This window comes from Trichomycterus rosablanca, chromosome 3 (genome assembly GCF_030014385.1).
Source record: "Trichomycterus rosablanca isolate fTriRos1 chromosome 3, fTriRos1.hap1, whole genome shotgun sequence".
In the NCBI taxonomy this organism is placed as follows: Eukaryota; Metazoa; Chordata; class Actinopteri; order Siluriformes; family Trichomycteridae; genus Trichomycterus; species Trichomycterus rosablanca.
The window spans coordinates 8,237,886-8,258,787 of NC_085990.1; the positions used below are offsets into that span (position 1 = coordinate 8,237,886).

The 20,902-nt window shown below is 38.2% G+C and overlaps 3 protein-coding genes and 1 long non-coding RNA gene across 4 annotated transcripts; 1 reads left to right on the forward strand and 3 right to left on the reverse strand.

Moving 5' to 3' along the window:
• Positions 1–104: 104 nt before the first annotated feature.
• ndufa3 (NADH:ubiquinone oxidoreductase subunit A3) lies at positions 105–2,248 on the reverse strand. Its single transcript, XM_062992600.1, has 4 exons — positions 2,160–2,248; positions 1,098–1,169; positions 739–816; positions 105–275 (listed from the first exon to the last, which is right to left on the reverse strand). The coding sequence occupies exons 1-4, from the start codon at positions 2,167–2,169 to the stop codon at positions 184–186; spliced, it is 252 nt and encodes an 83-aa protein (XP_062848670.1). The 5' UTR covers positions 2,170–2,248; the 3' UTR covers positions 105–183.
• Positions 2,249–3,534: 1,286 nt separating this feature from the next.
• Positions 3,535–15,257, forward strand: tfpt (TCF3 (E2A) fusion partner). The gene is made up of 6 exons (XM_062992598.1): positions 3,535–3,667; positions 12,381–12,593; positions 12,869–12,939; positions 13,510–13,579; positions 14,002–14,139; positions 14,483–15,257. Exons 2-6 carry the CDS (start codon positions 12,381–12,383, stop codon positions 14,555–14,557), a joined length of 567 nt encoding a protein of 188 aa, XP_062848668.1. The 5' UTR covers positions 3,535–3,667; the 3' UTR covers positions 14,558–15,257.
• LOC134310253 (uncharacterized) lies at positions 8,285–11,215 on the reverse strand. The gene is made up of 3 exons (XR_010011281.1): positions 11,109–11,215; positions 8,623–8,723; positions 8,285–8,509 (listed from the first exon to the last, which is right to left on the reverse strand). It is a non-coding gene; the product is annotated as an uncharacterized LOC134310253 (long non-coding RNA).
• On the reverse strand, positions 15,139–19,926 carry mrpl51 (mitochondrial ribosomal protein L51). Its single transcript, XM_062992599.1, has 4 exons — positions 19,795–19,926; positions 19,577–19,665; positions 17,942–18,049; positions 15,139–15,469 (listed from the first exon to the last, which is right to left on the reverse strand). Exons 2-4 carry the CDS (start codon positions 19,659–19,661, stop codon positions 15,273–15,275), a joined length of 390 nt encoding a protein of 129 aa, XP_062848669.1. The 5' UTR covers positions 19,662–19,665; positions 19,795–19,926; the 3' UTR covers positions 15,139–15,272.
• Positions 19,927–20,902: the final 976 nt, after the last annotated feature.

Below are 20,902 nucleotides of genomic sequence, written 5' to 3' on the forward strand. Positions count from 1 at the left end.
CAGATCTGTAACCTTCTATACCGTTAAAATAATTTACTCAAATATTTAAATGATTTTTCTTTCAGCTCATGAGGAACAAAAACTGAACGACACTCACAGAGAAATATTTTTAAATAAACCATTTATTGAGACCTGGGGTGAGAAACAGAGAAGGAGAAATCTGTACAATCATGGAAACTTCTTTCACAGCTTCTTTAGCCACTCCAGGTTTGGGCCCTGTGGGTCAGATGGGTGAGCAGGTACATCGGGCATGTTTCCATTATCTCGTACTGGAACTGAAATGAAATAATAGGTCTGATTACAGAGAAGAAAATGTTACAAAACTCCATAAATTCTACTAAAATTGCTCGAGCAGGTATCATACTGGCCTAAAAGAGCACCGATACCATGACGTCATTGCTATTTCTACTACAATGAAGGACAAGGCTCAGCTTAGCATATTTCCAACCAACAGTAATTCATTATTCCATTTACAAGTAGAACTGCATGGGTGCTCGGGTAGTGCATAGGTAAAAATTGCTACCCATCTCGAGCTCTTAAATTTAAAAATCAGCTCTGCAGATTTAAACTATTATAATACGTCATTAGGTCCAATTTTCTGCATGCCGTGATGCACTTGTGTGCCATAATTTTTCTGTGGCATTCCTTCAGGGCCACAGCATTAGCAGATCTGTTGCTGTGTATGTTAGTAAACAGAAACTAAAAGTGTGTATTATTAATAATGAGGTTCTGATTTACCAGGGTAGTTGTATGGTGTGGCTCTGTTCATCATTATGGAGTATTTGGTGTATGGGCTCACCCCGGGCACGATGAGAGCTGCACAGAAATCAACAAAACATCAAAATGCACCAACTAAAAATATACAAAAACGAATACAATAAAACCTGTTTAAGTGCTGTATTATTAATTTAATGAAGCTATTCAGCATTTAAATAGGTAAAACGTTCTGATACAGTACTGAATATAATTTTCAATATTTCATCAGATCAGTCAGCTGAGTGAATAGTGTAATATCTTGAAGTAACTATAACAGACTTCTTTTAAAGAGGAACCAGTTCCCTCCAACATTCAGGCCTAACTGACATCCGTGTACTAACCCAATATTCCGAGGCCGCAGGCTGCTGTCACCACAGGCTCCTTATTCCAGGCGTTCCTCAGAAATCGACCAACTGGAAAGAAAAATACAATCATATTAATCAAAGACGTTCAGGGTGCACATTTTCTACTATTAAATTATTCTACGCTTATACAGAGAACAGAATTTACTTCGGCTTGATTTAACTATCCTTTTGCTATAACAGAAATATATAGAACACGCAAACACACATTCAGTACATGTTCAAAAGTATTTGGACACCTGACAATGGACACCTGACAACGGACACCCATTTCAAATACAAATTATATTAGGACAGAGTGGCCTCTATGTAATATTTCCAACTATAACATCCACTCTTCTAATGAGGTGGTTCAGAACCACCCAGAAATGCTGAGCACAAGAAAAAACACCCTGTACAGAATACCAATCCATCACAAGGCAACTCACCCCCACACATTCACTCAAACAATCACCTACCCATAAACACTGGATGTCAGACTGGAAAACATCCTGGACAGGGCATCAAAAACCCACGCATTTACTTACTCAAACATAAGGGTCATTTAGAGCAGCCAATCCACCTTATGTATGTTTATTAAAAGAGGGAGGAAACCGGACTAGCCAAAAGGAAACGCACAGGTTTTTACTCAGATACCCAGAACCCTTGTTTCTCTGCGGGACACAATCTAACCTCTGTCCCACCTTACTATGGGTTATTCCATCTGACTCACCTGAGTTAACGGTAACTTTCATCAGGCTTAAACAATGATTTATAAAATACTTACTAAAGCTCAAGATTTTAATGAATAAAGTAAGACAAAATGTAAATAAATAATCTATAATGTTACTTAGCTTTGCTGCCTAACAGTTAGCATTAGTAACTAGACTGCTAGTGTCAAGGTCACTCAAAATACTCAAATTAATCATGAAACAGTGCATTTCCATTCAATCATATTCGAATATATTCCAAAATACTAAAAGCAAAAGTATATAATGATCAGAGATCATATTTATAAAAAGATTGTGATTTTTAGTAGCTAGCTTGCCGATAAATACTTACTGGCCGCCATGTTTCTCGCTGTAGTTCTATTCGGAGATGGTTGTTGGGATTTGTAGTTCTAAAAAATGACTGTCTGGCTTTCGCTCCTGATTGGCTGTAACATATATTTTTTATTTTATTACACCGGACAAGTGGGGTATGCATAAGAAAACAAATAAGGAATGCAAAACGTTTACCCTCTAAAATAAATAAAATAATAATAAATAGTAGTAATTAAATATAAATACAATTATGTTTTAGAGCACCAAATGTTCTATTGAGATCCTTTTGTACTTGATTCTTTCCAGACCTTTCAAAAATTGTTTATATGGCCTAAAAAAGTATTCTGGTGTTGTTACAAGGCATCGAACTTCTTTATTTTAATATTTCGTTAAGTATTTAAGTGAATCTTACAGGATAGAAATTTACAATTCATGTTTTTTTTCTGACTTCAAAATAGGAGAGCATGACATTTGTTCAGAAACAATACATATCATATTATTTTATTCTTTATTTTTAAATCAACAATATTACATAAACATACATATAGTATATATGAACACATTATCAAAAATAATATGACCTCGCACTAATTTTAACAACAGATAAAGTATGTTGAACAACAGCAGAGAAATAAAAAATATAAACATAAAAGAAAAAACAAAGCCAGAGGAATTACAATCATCTAAAATAAATATTTTACCAAAAGTATATTATATAAAATGAAAGTCAATAAAAGATAAATAAGTAAATAAATGGAAATCTCATTAGAAAATACTATTTTTATATAAATTTAAAGTGTTTTAAAACAGTTACCAATTTACATAATTTCTTATTTAATGAGGGGCTCAAAGAATTAATTGTTTGTAAATATATATTTTCAAATCTGAATTTATAAAATAAATAATAGCATTTTTAACTTTATGAATATAATATTTAGCTAATATTATTATTAATTTAATTATATAAGACTCAATCGGCCGAAAATTAGGGTTATCAAATATATAAAAAATATATTGACTTTTAGTAGGAATATCTTTGCCAATTTTTTTTCCCAAAACACATCTACCCAAAAGGAAAATGTATAGACACATTCAAAAAATAAATGATTATTGGATTCCCCAAAGCATTTACAGAAGATACACCTATCAGAAATGTTAATAAATCTACTCAATCTAGCATTGACTGGGTAGTGTTTATGAAGTATTTTAAAGACTACATCTCTTATTTTATTATTAATTACAAATTTATACGATAAAGTCCAAATTAGAGGCTATTATCATGCTTGAGCGCTAGAGGTTTTTAATTTAATCGCGCTGCATCATGGGAAGTGAAGTCTTATGTGTCTCCCATAATGACGTGATCTCAGTGCGCCTCGGTGTTGTGGAAGCTGCTGTGAGTTTGAAACAGGAACAAAAACCTCATGTAGAAAATGTGTATTAATATTTCATCATCATTATTATTAATACGGACGGATTGAAGAAGCTTCAGAATTGTGTTTGTTTCTCCCGTGTGCACTGAGATCTACAGTGAGTTAATTTTTTGAATTGGTTCTGTATATAAACTACAGGATAGCTTAAGGTAGTGGCGATTACCTTCATTCTACACGAACATTGCATGACCAGAAGTATGTAGACACATCTTGTAATTAACGTGTTGACATATTTCAGCCACATTTATTGCTAACAGGAGCATAAAATAAACAATAAAGTCTTTAAAAACACCTTAGTCTAATATACAGTCCTGAAGAGCTCACTGACTTTCATTAATGACTGTTATACATTGCCACCGTTTTAGTTGGAGTGGTGTAAAGCACTAATTTACTCTACTTTGCATATAGGGGCAGCACGGTGGCTTAGTGGGTAGCACTGTCACCTCACAGCAAGAAGGTCCTGGGTTCGATACCCAGGTGGGGCGATCCGGGTCCTTTCTGTGTGGAGTTTGCATGTTGTTCTCCCTTTGTCCGCATGTGAGGTGAATTGAAGATACTAAATTGTCCATGACTGTGTTCGATATAACCTTGTGTAATAAACTTGTGTGTAATTACCGTTTATAAAACGGATAGTTCCGGTGTTACGGAGAATTCAGTTTCCCCTTTAACGCGCATGTGCAAAAATCATGACGTTTTTTTCAGTCGCTTCGTTGAGCGTCGGTTTATTTGGAATATGTATTTATAGCGGTATGTTCTTTTCACATTTCATGTTGTATGTTAGGTAGTTTGTGATTAAATACATACTTTAAAGTACTGAGTGAACTACTGTCAGAGGTTTTATTGCTCCACCGCAAGTCAGAGGTTTTCACACTGCTGTCTTCAGCCTTGCTGTCAATCAACTAGAATTAACGTGTCAGATTTATTTGTAAATAAATCCTAATACAGGACATGCTCTTATTCACACACTAGTTTAAGGTTATTCATCTCAGCTGCACTACCATTTACTTTCAATAATAGTTTCATTCATGGTGATCTCTCGTTCATTTAAACTTCACAAACTGCATCCATGTGATTTTAAAATTAACAAACAGTATGTAGAACAAGTTTAACCTATAGATCAGTCCATTATACTAACAACACAGGGGGGAACACATTTACCTGGAGACCTGGGGAATATGGTTCCCCACATGTATATCACTGTGTGTGTAATTATAAAACACTACAGTGATGCTGGTGATGTATTTAACTGTTGTTATTATGTAGAACAAGTTTAACCTATAGATCAGTCCATTACACTAACAACACAGGGGGGAACACATTTACCTGGAGACCTGGGGAATATGGTTCCCCACATGTATATCACTGTGTGTGTAATTATAAAACACTACAGTGATGCTGGTGATGTATTTAACTGTTGTTATTATGTAGAACAAGTTTAACCTATAGATCAGTCCATTATACTAACAACACAGGGGGGAACACATTTACCTGGAGACCTGGAAAAAATGGTTCCCCACATGTATATCACTGTGTGTGTAATTATAAAACACTACAGTGATGCTGGTGATGTATTTAACTGTTGTTATTATGTAGAACAAGTTTAACCTATAGATCAGTCCATTATACTAAAAACACAGGGGGGAACACATTTACCTGGAGACCTGGAAAAAATGGTTCCCCACATGTATATCACTGTGTGTGTAATTATAAAACACTACAGTGATGCTGGTGATGTATTTAACTGTTGTTATTATGTAGAACAAGTTTAACCTATAGATCAGTCCATTATACTAACAACACAGGGGGGAACACATTTACCTGGAGACCTGGAAAAAATGGTTCCCCACATGTATATCACTGTGTGTGTAATTATAAAACACTACAGTGATGCTGGTGATGTATTTAACTGTTGTTATTATGTAGAACAAGTTTAACCTATAGATCAGTCCATTATACTAAAAACACAGGGGGGAACACATTTACCTGGAGACCTGGAAAAAATGGTTCCCCACATGTATATCACTGTGTGTGTAATTATAAAACACTACAGTGATGCTGGTGATGTATTTAACTGTTGTTATTATGTAGAACAAGTTTAACCTATAGATCAGTCCATTATACTAACAACACAGGGGGGAACACATTTACCTGGAGACCTGGAAAAAATGGTTCCCCACATGTATATCACTGTGTGTGTAATTATAAAACACTACAGTGATGCTGGTGATGTATTTAACTGTTGTTATTATGTAGAACAAGTTTAACCTATAGATCAGTCCATTATACTAACAACACAGGGGGGAACACATTTACCTGGAGACCTGGAAAAAATGGTTCCCCACATGTATATCACTGTGTGTGTAATTATAAAACACTACAGTGATGCTGGTGATGTATTTAACTGTTGTTATTATGTAGAACAAGTTTAACCTATAGATCAGTCCATTATACTAACAACACAGGGGGGAACACATTTACCTGGAGACCTGGAAAAAATGGTTCCCCACATGTACAGTGTATCACAAAAGTGAGTACACCCCTCACATTTCTGCAAATATTTTATTATATCTTTTCATGGGACAACACTATAGACATGAAACTTGGATATAACTTAGAGTAGTCAGTGTACAGCTTGTATAGCAGTGTAGATTTACTGTCTTCTGAAAATAACTCAACACACAGCCATTAATGTCTAAATAGCTGGCAACATAAGTGAGTACACCCCACAGTGAACATGTCCAAATTGTGCCCAAAGTGTCAATATTTTGTGTGACCACCATTATTATCCAGCACTGCCTTAACCCTCCTGGGCATGGAATTCACCAGAGCTGCACAGGTTGCTACTGGAATCCTCTTCCACTCCTCCATGATAACATCACAGAGCTGGTGGATGTTAGACACCTTGAACTCCTCCACCTTCCACTTGAGGATGCGCCACAGGTGCTCAATTGGGTTTAGTCCATCACCTTTACCTTCAGCTTCCTCAGCAAGGCAGTTGTCATCTTGGAGGTTGTGTTTGGGGTCGTTATCCTGTTGGAAAACTGCCATGAGGCCCAGTTTTCGAAGGGAGGGGATCATGCTCTGTTTCAGAATGTCACAGTACATGTTGGAATTCATGTTTCCCTCAATGAACTGCAGCTCCCCAGTGCCAGCAACACTCATGCAGCCCAAGACCATGATGCTACCACCACCATGCTTGACTGTAGGCAAGATACAGTTGTGTTGGTACTTCTCACCAGGGCGCCGCCACACATGCTGGACACCATCTGAGCCAAACAAGTTTATCTTGGTCTCGTCAGACCACAGGGCATTCCAGTAATCCATGTTCTTGGACTGCTTGTCTTCAGCAAACTGTTTGCGGGCTTTCTTGTGCGTCAGCTTCCTTCTGGGATGACGACCATGCAGACCGAGTTGATGCAGTGTGCGGCGTATGGTCTGAGCACTGACAGGCTGACCTCCCACGTCTTCAACCTCTGCAGCAATGCTGGCAGCACTCATGTGTCTATCTTTTAAAGCCAACCTCTGGATATGACGCCGAACACGTGGACTCAACTTCTTTGGTCGACCCTGGCGAAGCCTGTTCCGAGTGGAACCTGTCCTGGAAAACCGCTGTATGACCTTGGCCACCATGCTGTAGCTCAGTTTCAGGGTGTTAGCAATCTTCTTATAGCCCAGGCCATCTTTGTGGAGAGCAACAATTCTATTTCTCACATCCTCAGAGAGTTCTTTGCCATGAGGTGCCATGTTGAATATCCAGTGGCCAGTATGAGAGAATTGTACCCAAAACACCAAATTTAACAGCCCTGCTCCCCATTTACACCTGGGACCTTGACACATGACACCAGGGAGGGACAACGACACATTTGGGCACAATTTGGACATGTTCACTGTGGGGTGTACTCACTTATGTTGCCAGCTATTTAGACATTAATGGCTGTGTGTTGAGTTATTTTCAGAAGACAGTAAATCTACACTGCTATACAAGTTGTACACTGACTACTCTAAGTTATATCCAAGTTTCATGTCTATAGTGTTGTCCCATGAAAAGATATAATGAAATATTTGCAGAAATGTGAGGGGTGTACTCACTTTTGTGATACACTGTATATCACTGTGTGTGTAATTATAAAACACTACAGTGATGCTGGTGATGTATTTAACTGTTGTTATTATGTAGAACAAGTTTAACCTATAGATCAGTCCATTATACTAACAACACAGGGGGGAACACATTTACCTGGAGACCTGGAAAAAATGGTTCCCCACATGTATATCACTGTGTGTGTAATTATAAAACACTACAGTGATGCTGGTGATGTTAACTGTTGTTATTATGTAGAACAAGTTTAACCTATAGATCAATCCATTACACTAACAACACAGGGGGGAACACATTTACCTGGAGACCTGGGGAATATGGTTCCCCACATGTATATCACTGTGTGTGTAATTATAAAACACTACAGTGATGCTGGTGATGTATTTAACTGTTGTTATTATGTAGAACAAGTTTAACCTATAGATCAGTCCATTACACTAACAACACAGGGGGGAACACATTTACCTGAAGACCTGGAGAATATGGTTCCCCACATGTATATCACTGTGATGATTCTTTTTTTTTTTAATGCAAACTACAGGCACACACACATTTTAAGAACAAAATATCTGTATTAGAAATTAGTGTTAAACTAAATTATGCATATATTACAATTATGCAAATATATAATAAAGAAATCCACCTCAATGCAAATTAAAACTTAAATACATATTTATAGCTTAATAGAAATATATATATTTTTAAACGAAATAAAATAAAATCTGGGATGGTGCCCTGGGATTGACTAGCATCACATCCATAGTGCACTCCTGCCGTACGTCCAGTTTCCCCAGGAACAGTTCTGGATCCTCCACGGCCATGACCAGGATAAAGCAGTTACTAAACAGAAATGAATGATTAATTTACTATCTACTTTATAAATAAACTAAAAGAGCAACATAAAATAAAATACAGCAACAAGCAAACTTTTTAGAAATAACATCCCAGTTAACCTTGGTCTAATCTTCAGTACATGCCAGACAATGAAGGTCTTCCTCTACTGGTGGGTTGCCAACACATGACTGGTGGTACCATCTGTCACATCCATCACAGGCTATAATAGATAGATCACTTTATTAATCCCAGAGGGAAAGTCAAGGACATACATATATAATAGCATGGTGCAATGAAAAAGCCAATAAAATTAAGGCATTATTACTATTTCTTTGGTACCACCAGTCATGTGTTGGCAACCCACCAGTAGAGGAAGACCTTCATTGTCCGGCATGTACTGAAGATTAGACCAAGGTTAACTGGGATGTTATTTCTAAAAAGTTTGCTTGTTGCTGTATTTTATTTTATGTTGCTCTTTTAGTTTATTTATAAAGTAGATAGTAAATTAATCATTCATTTCTGTTTAGTAACTGCTTTATCCTGGTCATGGCCGTGGAGGATCCAGAACTGTTCCTGGGGAAACTGGACGTACGGCAGGAGTGCACTATGGATGTGATGCTAGTCAATCCCAGGGCACCATCCCAGATTTTATTTTATTTCGTTTAAAAATATATATATTTCTATTAAGCTATAAATATGTATTTAAGTTTTAATTTGCATTGAGGTGGATTTCTTTATTATATATTTGCATAATTGTAATATATGCATAATTTAGTTTAACACTAATTTCTAATACAGATATTTTGTTCTTAAAATGTGTGTGTGCCTGTAGTTTGCATTAAAAAAAAAAAGAATCATCACAGTGATATACATGTGGGGAACCATATTCTCCAGGTCTTCAGGTAAATGTGTTCCCCCCTGTGTTGTTAGTGTAATGGACTGATCTATAGGTTAAACTTGTTCTACATAATAACAACAGTTAAATACATCACCAGCATCACTGTAGTGTTTTATAATTACACACACAGTGATATACATGTGGGGAACCATATTCCCCAGGTCTCCAGGTAAATCTGTTCCCCCCTGTGTTGTTAGTATAATGGACTGGTCTATAGGTTAAACTTGTTCTACATAATAACAACAGTTAAATACATCACCAGCATCACTGTAGTGTTTTATAATTACACACACAGTGATATACATGTGGGGAACCATATTCCCCAGGTCTCCAGGTAAATCTGTTCCCCCCTGTGTTGTTAGTATAATGGACTGATCTATAGGTTAAACTTGTTCTACATAATAACAACAGTTAAATACATCACCAGCATCACTGTAGTGTTTTATAATTACACACACAGTGATATACATGTGGGGAACCATTTTTTCCAGGTCTCCAGGTAAATGTGTTCCCCCCTGTGTTGTTAGTATAATGGACTGATCTATAGGTTAAACTTGTTCTACATAATAACAACAGTTAAATACATCACCAGCATCACTGTAGTGTTTTATAATTACACACACAGTGATATACATGTGGGGAACCATATTCTCCAGGTAAATGTGTTCCCCCCTGTGTTGTTAGTATAATGGACTGGTCTATAGGTTAAACTTGTTCTACATAATAACAACAGTTAAATACATCACCAGCATCACTGTAGTGTTTTATAATTACACACACAGTGATATACATGTGGGGAACCATATTCTCCAGGTAAATGTGTTCCCCCCTGTGTTGTTAGTATAATGGACTGGTCTATGGGTTAAACTTGTTCTACATAATAACAACAGTTAAATACATCACCAGCATCACTGTAGTGTTTTATAATTACACACACAGTGATATACATGTGGGGAACCATATTCTCCAGGTAAATGTGTTCCCCCCTGTGTTGTTAGTGTAATGGATTGATCTATAGGTTAAACTTGTTCTACATAATAACAACAGTTAACATCACCAGCATCACTGTAGTGTTTTATAATTACACACACAGTGATATACATGTGGGGAACCATATTCCCCAGGTCTCCAGGTAAATGTGTTCCCCCCTGTGTTGTTAGTGTAATGGATTGATCTATAGGTTAAACTTGTTCTACATAATAACAACAGTTAACATCACCAGCATCACTGTAGTGTTTTATAATTACACACACAGTGATATACATGTGGGGAACCATATTCCCCAGGTCTCCAGGTAAATGTGTTCCCCCCTGTGTTGTTAGTATAATGGACTGATCTATAGGTTAAACTTGTTCTACATACTGTTTGTTAATTTTAAAATCACATGGATGCAGTTTGTGAAGTTTAAATGAACGAGAGAGATCACCATGAATGAAACTATTATTGAAAGTAAATGGTAGTGCAGCTGAGATGAATAACCTTAAACTAGTGTGTGAATAAGAGCATGTCCTGTATTAGGATTTATTTACAAATAAATCTGACACGTTAATTCTAGTTGATTGACAGCAAGGCTGAAGACAGCAGTGTGAAAACCTCTGACTTGCGGTGGAGCAATAAAACCTCTGACAGTAGTTCACTCAGTACTTTAAAGTATCTATTTAATCACAAACTACCTAACATACAACATGAAATGTGAAAAGAACATACCGCTATAAATACATATTCCAAATAAACCGACGCTCAACGAAGCGACTGAAAAAAACGTCATGATTTTTGCACATGCGCGTTAAAGGGGAAACAGGGGGAACTGAATTCTCCGTAACACCGGTCCTAAAATCTGAGCCGCGTTCGAAGCCGTTGTAAAATCCCCGATAAACGCACACCTATGACCGCCTCACATCATTCCATATTAATACGCCACTGAATAGAAAAAATTAATGTTATTTTCGCCCTCATGTTGACTAGCAACACTGTTAATCGAACTATTTTGCGTCGCGGAAGAATGCTTTATTGTAAGTTTATACACAATAAATACATTTATGAATTGAACATTGTTGTATTTATTATATTTTATGTTGACCGCCGTTTTATAAAAGCAATAAGCCACTCGAGACCGTGCATTACTGTTATGATTTTAGCACGGGGAAAGAAGTTTTAGGCACTCCGCTTCGCGTCGTGCCAAAAACGTCATCCTCGTGCTAAAATCACAGTAATGCACGGTCTCGAGTGGCTTATTGCTTTATTTTCTGTCATGAATGTAACCAAAGTGTAAAACAAACAAACTTTGCTTATAACGAAGTGCAATGATGATGATCACAATGCTGCAACGAAAATATTGATACATTTGTTAAAAAAAACTGTGTGTGCCATAAAAAAAATGACAGGAAGCATGTAATATTGTACCACAATTATACGTACAGGAGTGTATTGTACTGGTTATTTCCTGGGTTCGATCCCCAGGTGGGGCGGTCCGGGTCCTTTCTGTGTGGAGTTTGCATGCTCTTCCCGTGTCTGCATGGGTTTCCTCCAAGTGCTCTGGTTTCCTTCCACAGTCCAAAGACGTGCAAGTGAGGTGAATTGGAGATACAAAATTGTCCATGACTGTGTTTGATATAACCTTGTGAACTGAGGAATCTTGTGTAATGAGTAACTACCATTTCTGTCATGAATGTAACCAAAGTGTAAACCATGACGTTACAATCCTAATAAACAAACAAACAATACTGGTTATTTCAGGCTAAACACAGAGCAGGGTTGAACTACTGTGTCCTAGCACTAGTTATGGTAACTAAAATAAGCACACTGTGCTGTAAATACTATGTGGTCTGAGTCTTGTCCACAGTTAGTGCCTGATCTCACAAATGCTCTTTTTACTAAATGGACACAGATTTCCACAGACTCACTACAATCTCAAATCTGTCCTTAAACTTCATACAATGTATTTATTATTTCTCTTTTTATCCTGGTGTTTCTGCACAGATGATGGAGGATTTCTCAGACCTGGCGCTGCCTCCTTTGTTCGGTGGACACATTCTGGAGGCAGAACTGGAGGCGGCGGGTGTGGAGTTAACTTCAGGAGGAACAGAGATCCTGCAGAGTGGTGGATCAGCACAGGTGGAACAGAAGGAAATCAGAGAGATGGATAAGAAGAAATACCACGCTCTCCACAAGAGGGTTAAAGAAATCGAACAGGTCAGAAACTCTGTCTGAAACTTTTCCACTGGCCACAGAGCTGTTTATTCTCGATCCTTTGGGTTTTCGTGACATTGTAAACGTGAAAAAGTTCAACTGTCCATTTTTTATGATTTTTATGATTCGACTAAGCTCAGGATTCATCTTCCAACTTTAACGCTGCAATCAAACAAATTTTTTGCTCATTTAAATCCATATGTGACTCTTTTTTCAGCCAGAGTTTTTAGTAAATTTATGTTCATGTGAAACTGAATGTTTGATGTCTCTTATCTTAGGTGAATGAAAAGATCCTGGCTCGTCTTCACCACATCCAGAGATTAACTCGGCGAATGAAGAAAGAGAGACGGTAAGTGAGATAAAAAAATCACAAGTAGGGGACGTGGACTTCATGGGTTGTGATTTTAATATTATACGCAGCTTGTATTTGTCTGTGACTGAATAGGTGAAAGCAGCAGCATACTGTTAAGACCTTTATAAGTTTGGGCCAGATCGATAGCACCACAGACAAACTCTAGAGCTCAGTCTGTCAGTGGTGGTAGACATATTAGCATATTAGACATATTGTGAATGATTGTGACCTGTGTCTACATTTACTGAATACATGAGTAATATTGTTATAAATGGATCAACTTTGTATAAATGTAAAGTTCTGCCCCTTTATAGATTAACATGTAGGACATGGACACTTCAGAAGTACTAATTTAAACACTAAATTGTGCTGCATTCTCTGGAGAATTTTGTGAAATTGGAAGTTTGTATTGTGAAATGACTTATCAGAGCTTCACGTCCAAAACTCCAAAACTTAGAGGGGAGACTTAAGTTTGAGGTTAAATACCAAAAACTACTGGTACCAGGATCTACTGTTAACTGTCATGCTGGGTTAAACGTCTTTTGTGTACTTGTTTGTGTATGTAAGGTTCCTGATGAAGACTCTGGACACGTACGGAGATGATTACAGGATAGCTGCACTCACAATACCACTGGAGGTGATATATCTAATATTAATCATTCTTGATTATGTAGCTTCAAAACCTTGCGATCCAAAACATCTAACAAAATTAAATAATTTAAACATATACACTATTTGGACACCCCTTCTAATTATTGAGTTTATATATTTTGTACACACTCATTACTATCAGATGTTTAAAATCAGTTATGTAAAATAAATTATATGCCTCAGAATATGTGGCAGCAGTCTGAGAAAGGTCATTTTAATATATATTTTTTATGATTAATTCAGCAAACAAACAGTAATTGTGCATTCTAATTATGTAGAAGTTTCCTGTAAAGGACACGTTCACTTAGAAAATATTAAACCTGACAAGTATGTACAAACATTTGCCAAAGTTGTATATAATCATTAATGTATATTTTTAGTGTACATATTTGTCTTTTGTTTTTTCAGGATGAAGGCGGAGTCCATTTAGACAATGCACCTGGTGGAGATGATGACGGCTCCTCTCCCTCCGCTACCAACCAATCAGGATGTGTGGTGAAGAAAAAGAGGCACAGGGTTCCAAAGGAGAAAGAGAGAGATGCTCAGGTACAAGAATGTTCAGTTTCTCTTTTTCATTTGGCTGTTACGTTTAATTCTAGTGTAAATTTTAAAGATCATTAAATTTGGGGTGACATTTAATGAGACTAAAATACACAAGAGATCTCCAGCACGCCTGGTTAAAAAACACACAATAACACATTAAAAACCACCACAAAGACAACTGGACGTCTTTTGGAAATATACACCAATTCCAAAATTGATACCTGCAACAGGTTCCAAAAAATTTAGGATGGGGTAATATAAAACCACATTAGATCACACCTGTTCACCCGTTCTGTTAGGATTCAACGCCGACGTCTTTTTGTAATTTGTTTATTCTTTATTTCAGGTTGAATCTGATCTGTGTGCGATGACCGAGACACCGTTCCCACCATTCCAGAGTCCGAACTCCCTCTCACACTGAGCTGAAGGTGTTAGATTAGGAATATTCAGTTCACTGATGTAATCGACAGAAGCGATGTGTTTGCTGTATGAAGTTACTCTGTGGAAAAAAAAAAAAAGAAAGCTGTCTCCTAGTAACCGCAACAGTAGGGACCCCCCACCTGTGTGTTCAAGCTCCAAATTGAGGGAAAACATGAGCAGCTCCAGGAAAGCTCATGGTTTATTTGGTTCTCAGTACCTAAGCCTCACCAATCAGTACTTGACCTAAACTGACTGATTGATTGACTGAATAGGCACAAATTCCTACAGATACAGTAGGAAATCTTGTGGAAGGCTTTTCAGAAAAGTGGAGACAACTTCCTATTAATATCCATGTTTCTGAAATGTGTGAAATGTGTCTAGATACTTTTGACCATATAGTGTACATCTTGATGTGTATTAATCACACATGCTGATACTGTTGTAACTAAATGATAAAACTAAATGATTGTGTGGTTTGAGTTGTATGAATTTGTTTGTACTTCTGATGCTGAACCGGTTACTTGTGAGCTACATTATTCTTCACTTCACGCAGTGAGATGAGAAGCAGCAGCCACAGGAATGTTGATTGTAAAACTATTTATTATTCAAAACTCTTTTCCACTCATGCAGTCTGGTTTATTGTGTTGTATTAAATGACAGAGAAGCGAACGGCGCATTTTAATAAATCAGATTGAAATAAATGATCAGTCTTTTGATTATCGGTGTTTTCCGTAACGGTTGAAGCGTCTGTACAGGAAGCGCAGTCTCTTCTCCAGCACCAGTTTATCATCTGTCATCATCCGATCTCCAACCATCTTCTTCTTTCTCGTCAACCGCTGGTACTCGTTTCCACGGAAACCTTGCAGCCACACCGGCCCTTTGATCAGGTTCTTAGGGTGCGCTTTAAAATCACCTACATCATAAAAGAAGAAATGTTTTAATTTTTTTTACTTACTAAAGTAATAAAAGTCATCAAACCATGTCTTTATAGAAGTTACTTTGTACAAGGGAGCACAGTCAGGCCGAAACATAAAAGGGCCTTCCCTAAACTTTCCCTAAAATTTCATTTTAATGTTTTACCACTGGTTTATACTGGTCAGGGGACCCACTGTGATCCCAGGAACCACAGGGCACAATGCAGTAACACAACCCAGACAGTACGACAATCCATTGCGGTGCCTCAGCCACCCTCTCTCAGATAAAGCCAGCAATGTCTTCGGCCTGACCGGCCAATAGCTGATACACTTGGATTTAAACCCTGGATCCCAGCAGTAGCCAGTTAGCGTAATTTACTGCTCTCCCACCCAAGCACCTACAGTAATTGACATTATAAATCACATACAGTGTATCACAAAAGTGAGTACACCCCTCACATTTCTGCAGATATTTAAGTATATCTTTTCATGGGACAACACTGACAAAATGACACTTTGACACAATGAAAAGTAGTCTGTGTGCAGCTTATATAACAGTGTAAATTTATTCTTCCCTCAAAATAACTCAATATACAGCCATTAATGTCTAAACCACCGGCAACAAAAGTGAGTACACCCCTAAGAGACTACACTCCTAAATGTCCAAATTGAGCACTGCTTGTCATTTTCCCTCCAAAATGTCATGTGATTTGTTAGTGTTACTAGGTCTCAGGTGTGCATAGGGAGCAGGTGTGTTCAATTTAGTAGTACAGCTCTCACACTCTCTCATACTGGTCACTGAAAGTTCCAACATGGCACCTCATGGCAAAGAACTCTCTGAGGATCTTAAAAGACGAATTTTTGCGCTACATGAAGATGGCCAAGGCTACAAGAAGATTGCCAACACCCTGAAACTGAGCTGCAGCACAGTGGCCAAGATCATCCAGCGTTTTAAAAGAGCAGGGTCCACTCAGAACAGACCTCGCGTTGGTCGTCCAAAGAAGCTGAGTGCACGTGCTCAGCGTCACATCCAACTGCTGTCTTTGAAAGATAGGCGCAGGAGTGCTGTCAGCATTGCTGCAGAGATTGAAAAGGTGGGGGGTCAGCCTGTCAGTGCTCAGACCATACGCCGCACACTACATCAAATTGGTCTGCATGGCTGTCACCCCAGAAGGAAGCCTCTTCTGAAGTCTCTACACAAGAAAGCCCGCAAACAGTTTGCTGAAGACATGTCAACAAAGGACATGGATTACTGGAACCATGTCCTATGGTCTGATGAGACCAAGATTAATTTGTTTGGTTCAGATGGTCTCAAGCATGTGTGGCGGCAATCAAGTGAGGAGTACAAAGATAAGTGTGTCATGCCTACAGTCAAGCATGGTGGTGGGAATGCCATGGTCTGGGGCTGCATGAGTGCAGCAGGTGTTGGGGAGTTACATTTCATTGAGGGACACATGAACTCCAATATGTACTGTGAAATACTGAAGCAGAGCATGATCCCCTCCCTCCGGAAACTGGGTCGCAGGGCAGTGTTCCAGCATGATAATGACCCCAAACACACCTCTAAGACGACCACTGCTTTATTGAAGAGGCTGAGGGTAAAGGTGATGGACTTGCCAAGCATGTCTCCAGACCTAAACCCAATGGAACATCTTTGGGGCATCCTCAAGCGGAAGGTGGAGGAGCGCAAAGTCTCGAATATCCGCCAGCTCCGTGATGTCGTCATGGAGGAGTGGAAAAGCATTCCAGTGGCAACCTGTGAAGCTCTGGTAAACTCCATGCCCAGGAGAGTTAAGGCAGTTCTGGGAAATAATGGTGGCCACACAAAATATTGACACTTCAGGAACTTTCACTAAGGGGTGTACTCACTTTTGTTGCCGGTGGTTTAGACATTAATGGCTGTATATTGAGTTATTTTGAGGGAAGAATAAATTTACACTGTTATATAAGCTGCACACAGACTACTTTTCATTGTGTCAAAGTGTCATTTTGTCAGTGTTGTCCCATGAAAAGATATACTTAAATATCTGCAGAAATGTGAGGGGTGTACTCACTTTTGTGATACACTGTATATATATATTTTTTTACAGTTCGGAGTGTAGTGAAGACATTCATAAATATCTGCCGTTAGATAAGGTTTAACACTGAACACATACAGCATAAAGCAGATGCCTAAATCCAAGGTGACATATCCAATTGGGACAGTATACTCGAGGGCCCAGCAGTTGTAACCTGACAGTGGTGGGGCTTGAAACAGCAACCTTCTGATTACTAGTCCAGTATCTTAACTACTGAGCTTCTAGGGATATCTCTCCCAACTCCATATGTGTCATTTAAAAAAGAACAGAGTGCTCCACAATTGGTCCATCACCACAGAGCCCCAAATCTTTTAAATCTAAGGTGGGTAAGCAAGGGTATGAGGGTGAGGGCAGTGAGGGTGTCATGCAACCAATAGTTATACAAGAACTCACCCAGTATTCCAATGTTGTCATAGACTCCAAACATGCTCCTTTTTTCCGTCCATCGGTCCACCTGCTTCAATGGAGGGATGGCATGCATACGAACACGAGAGCACACACCTAAAAAAAATATATATATATATATATAATATATATATATATACACGAGATTTATACACAAGAGCAGTGGCTCACAATTTTTTTTTACAATCTGATTAACCAGACCTTTCATTTCTATTGTACTGATGGTGAGACTCCAGCTTTCTGTAGTTCATGCAATACAAAACATCAAGTTCAATTTTAACTATTTTTAAAAACAATTCAACCTATTATGAATTATTATAAAGTAATTCCTAATGTGATGGCTGCAGGATATTCCAAAATAGTTGTAACAAGGTTAATGTACGACTGGGACGTTTGTGCAGTGATCAAAAGCACATAGTTTGGAATTTCAGTTCTTCTCATTATGTTTCCAAAATAAAAGAGAGTGAATTTGGTAGTTCGGGTTTGATCTGGTCAAGGATCCATTTGTCTTCTTTGCTATCCAAGTTACCCTCAGAAGTCTTCAGCAGCACTGAAGTCCAAATATGCTTTTTACTATTCAATTTTTTGTCCTTTCTGCACATCCATAAAGAATCACAGACAATATCGTCTGGACAATTCTGGATTTTAGTTTGAAGAGATAACTAGTTACATATGAAGATATTTTTCAGCTCCTTTATTCTTGTTCTGCTGAGGTTCAGTCTGTGTGGTGTTTTCAGACTGCAGGATCATTTGCTGCTTATTGATCAAAGTAGGCGAAAACTGACCATCACTTTCACAGCGTCTCCATAAGTGGTAATGGTTATTTGGTTGTTTATTAGGAATTTAACGTCATATTTTACAGTTTGGTTACATTCATGACAGAAACGGTAGTTACTCATTACACAAGATTCATCAGTTCACAAGGTTATATCGAACACAGTCATGGACAATTTAGTGTCTCCAATTCACCTCACATGCATGTCTTTGGACTGTGGGAGGAAACCAGAGCACCCGGAGTAAACCCACACAGACACAGGGAGAACATGCAAACTCCACACAGAAAGGACCCGGAACGCTCCACCTGGGGATCGAACCCAGGACCTTCTTGCCGTGAGGCGACAGTGCTACCCACTTATCCACCGTGCTGCCCAGTGGTAAAGGTAATGGGGTTTTTTTCAGGACATTTTTAAAATGAGCTGAAATCCTGTCTTTCCACTCTGTTTTAACCTATTTAACTAAGCATCTTCAGCTCTTCCTGATTTTTTGCCAAATTCTGAGATGTAAAACGTAATTTTGTTTAAAAATCAGTTTATATTCTGTTTTGCTGATTGCAGCACAACCACCACCCAGTGTCAATGTACAGGAGCTGTATGGATTACTGTTAACACTACCAGTATTCCAAACATCTAGTCAGACCGTAACAACTGGCATTTACTTCAGATTTAACTGATCAAAATGGATCAAACCAGGGTTTAAAATAAAGATAATGCTCTACTCTGGAAAATGAGACCATCAGTCCTGCTGCTGCATCAGAAAAATCTTCATAGCTTAAACGTACGGAACATTGTTACCCTAGTTACTCTTCAGCAAGGAAACTATTGGTTTAGGTGCTGATGAACTCACCTGTATGAAGGTGTTTGGTACAGAGGTGTACTGAGTAGCTCCACACAGACACACCGGTGTTTAACATCCTCCCAAACCAAGACATGATCCTAAAACGTAACGCACATAAACCAAATACATCCTGATGAACAGTTCAGTACAGACTCTGCTATAACCTTGAATGTAGCACAGAACAGGACTGTAAAATATACAGATTGAATATTGTTATAATAATTTACCTGAATGAGTAGTGCAGACTCTTACTGTACTCAGAATGTTACTCACACACACATTACTGTATTTTACTGGAATACTGAGTATTGTATACTCTCAGAGGACTGAAGTACTACTGACACAACATGCTTAGCCAAACAGCGACAGCTACAACATGGCGGCAGAATTCAAAATAAAAGTCACCAGCGACTGCAGGAATGCCGTACAGAACTTAACCCATTAAGATCAAAATACTGACTCGACAGTGACTGTAAACCTGGTCAGGGTTGCGGTGGGTCACAGGGTATTTCTTACATTGTCCCTCACATGCCTAATTCAAAGGAACATTATACAGCAGCACATCAAGGACCAAAGCTCTCTCGAATGATTCATTCATTTATTCATTCGTCTTTTTTGTAGCTGCCATGTTATGGTCAGGGTTGCTGTGGTACACAGATGTGCTCATTCTACAGAGCAGCCAATCACATAAACACCACACAGCTTAAATCATGATCCAAATGACTTACTTACTAACAGACCACAGAATGTAAGAGTGGACAATCACATATCATCCACTCACACTAAAGACAGGAGTACCACAAGGCTGTGTTCTCAACATACATACATATGGCCCTGTAAATCTTTAAATATTTTTTCTTTCTACCTTGTATTGTGTTTTTACACAGCATTTTTTATTGCTGCTGGTTTCTCTGAGAGGTACACAACAAAGTTTTGATTAAAAACAATGATAATAAATATATCTCACAAAATACTTCTCCTCACAATCACTGTAAACCATTTATTCATTTGGTCATTCATTTATTCATTTTTACTAACTGATTTTTATGGTCAGGGTTGCTGAGGGTCTGACGCCACCTGGAAACACTGGAGGCTAGACAGTAATACAATGTGGACAGGGTGCCAGTCTATCACAGGGCATCACACAATCACCTAGACCCACTCACACTTAAGGGTAATATAGAACAGCTAATCCCCCATCTACATGTTTTGTAAGGTAGTACCTGGAGAAAATCGAATGCAAAGATTTAAACCAGAAGTTTGCAACCATTCAGACAACAGAACATTTGTGAGTTCAGGCCCTGATGTTGGGTAGAATTTATCAGTGGAATTCAA

Coding starts and splice junctions, on each gene's coding strand:
- ndufa3 (XM_062992600.1), bottom strand. Junction 817..1,097: donor CTGCGGCCTCGGAATATTGG/GTTAGTACACGG, acceptor ATTTCTGTGCAG/CTCTCATCGTGCCCGGGGTG. Junction 276..738: donor CACACCATACAACTACCCTG/GTAAATCAGAAC, acceptor ATTTCATTTCAG/TTCCAGTACGAGATAATGGA.
- tfpt (XM_062992598.1), top strand. CDS start 12,381: ATGATGGAGGATTTCTCAGACCTGGCGCTGCCTCCTTTGTTCGGTGGA. Junction 13,580..14,001: donor CACTCACAATACCACTGGAG/GTGATATATCTA, acceptor TTGTTTTTTCAG/GATGAAGGCGGAGTCCATTT. Junction 14,140..14,482: donor AGAAAGAGAGAGATGCTCAG/GTACAAGAATGT, acceptor TCTTTATTTCAG/GTTGAATCTGATCTGTGTGC.
- mrpl51 (XM_062992599.1), bottom strand. CDS start 19,661: ATGTCTTGGTTTGGGAGGATGTTAAACACCGGTGTGTCTGTGTGGAGC. Junction 18,050..19,576: donor TACCAAACACCTTCATACAG/GTGAGTTCATCA, acceptor TATTTTTTTTAG/GTGTGTGCTCTCGTGTTCGT. Junction 15,470..17,941: donor TGACAACATTGGAATACTGG/GTGAGTTCTTGT, acceptor TTTATGATGTAG/GTGATTTTAAAGCGCACCCT.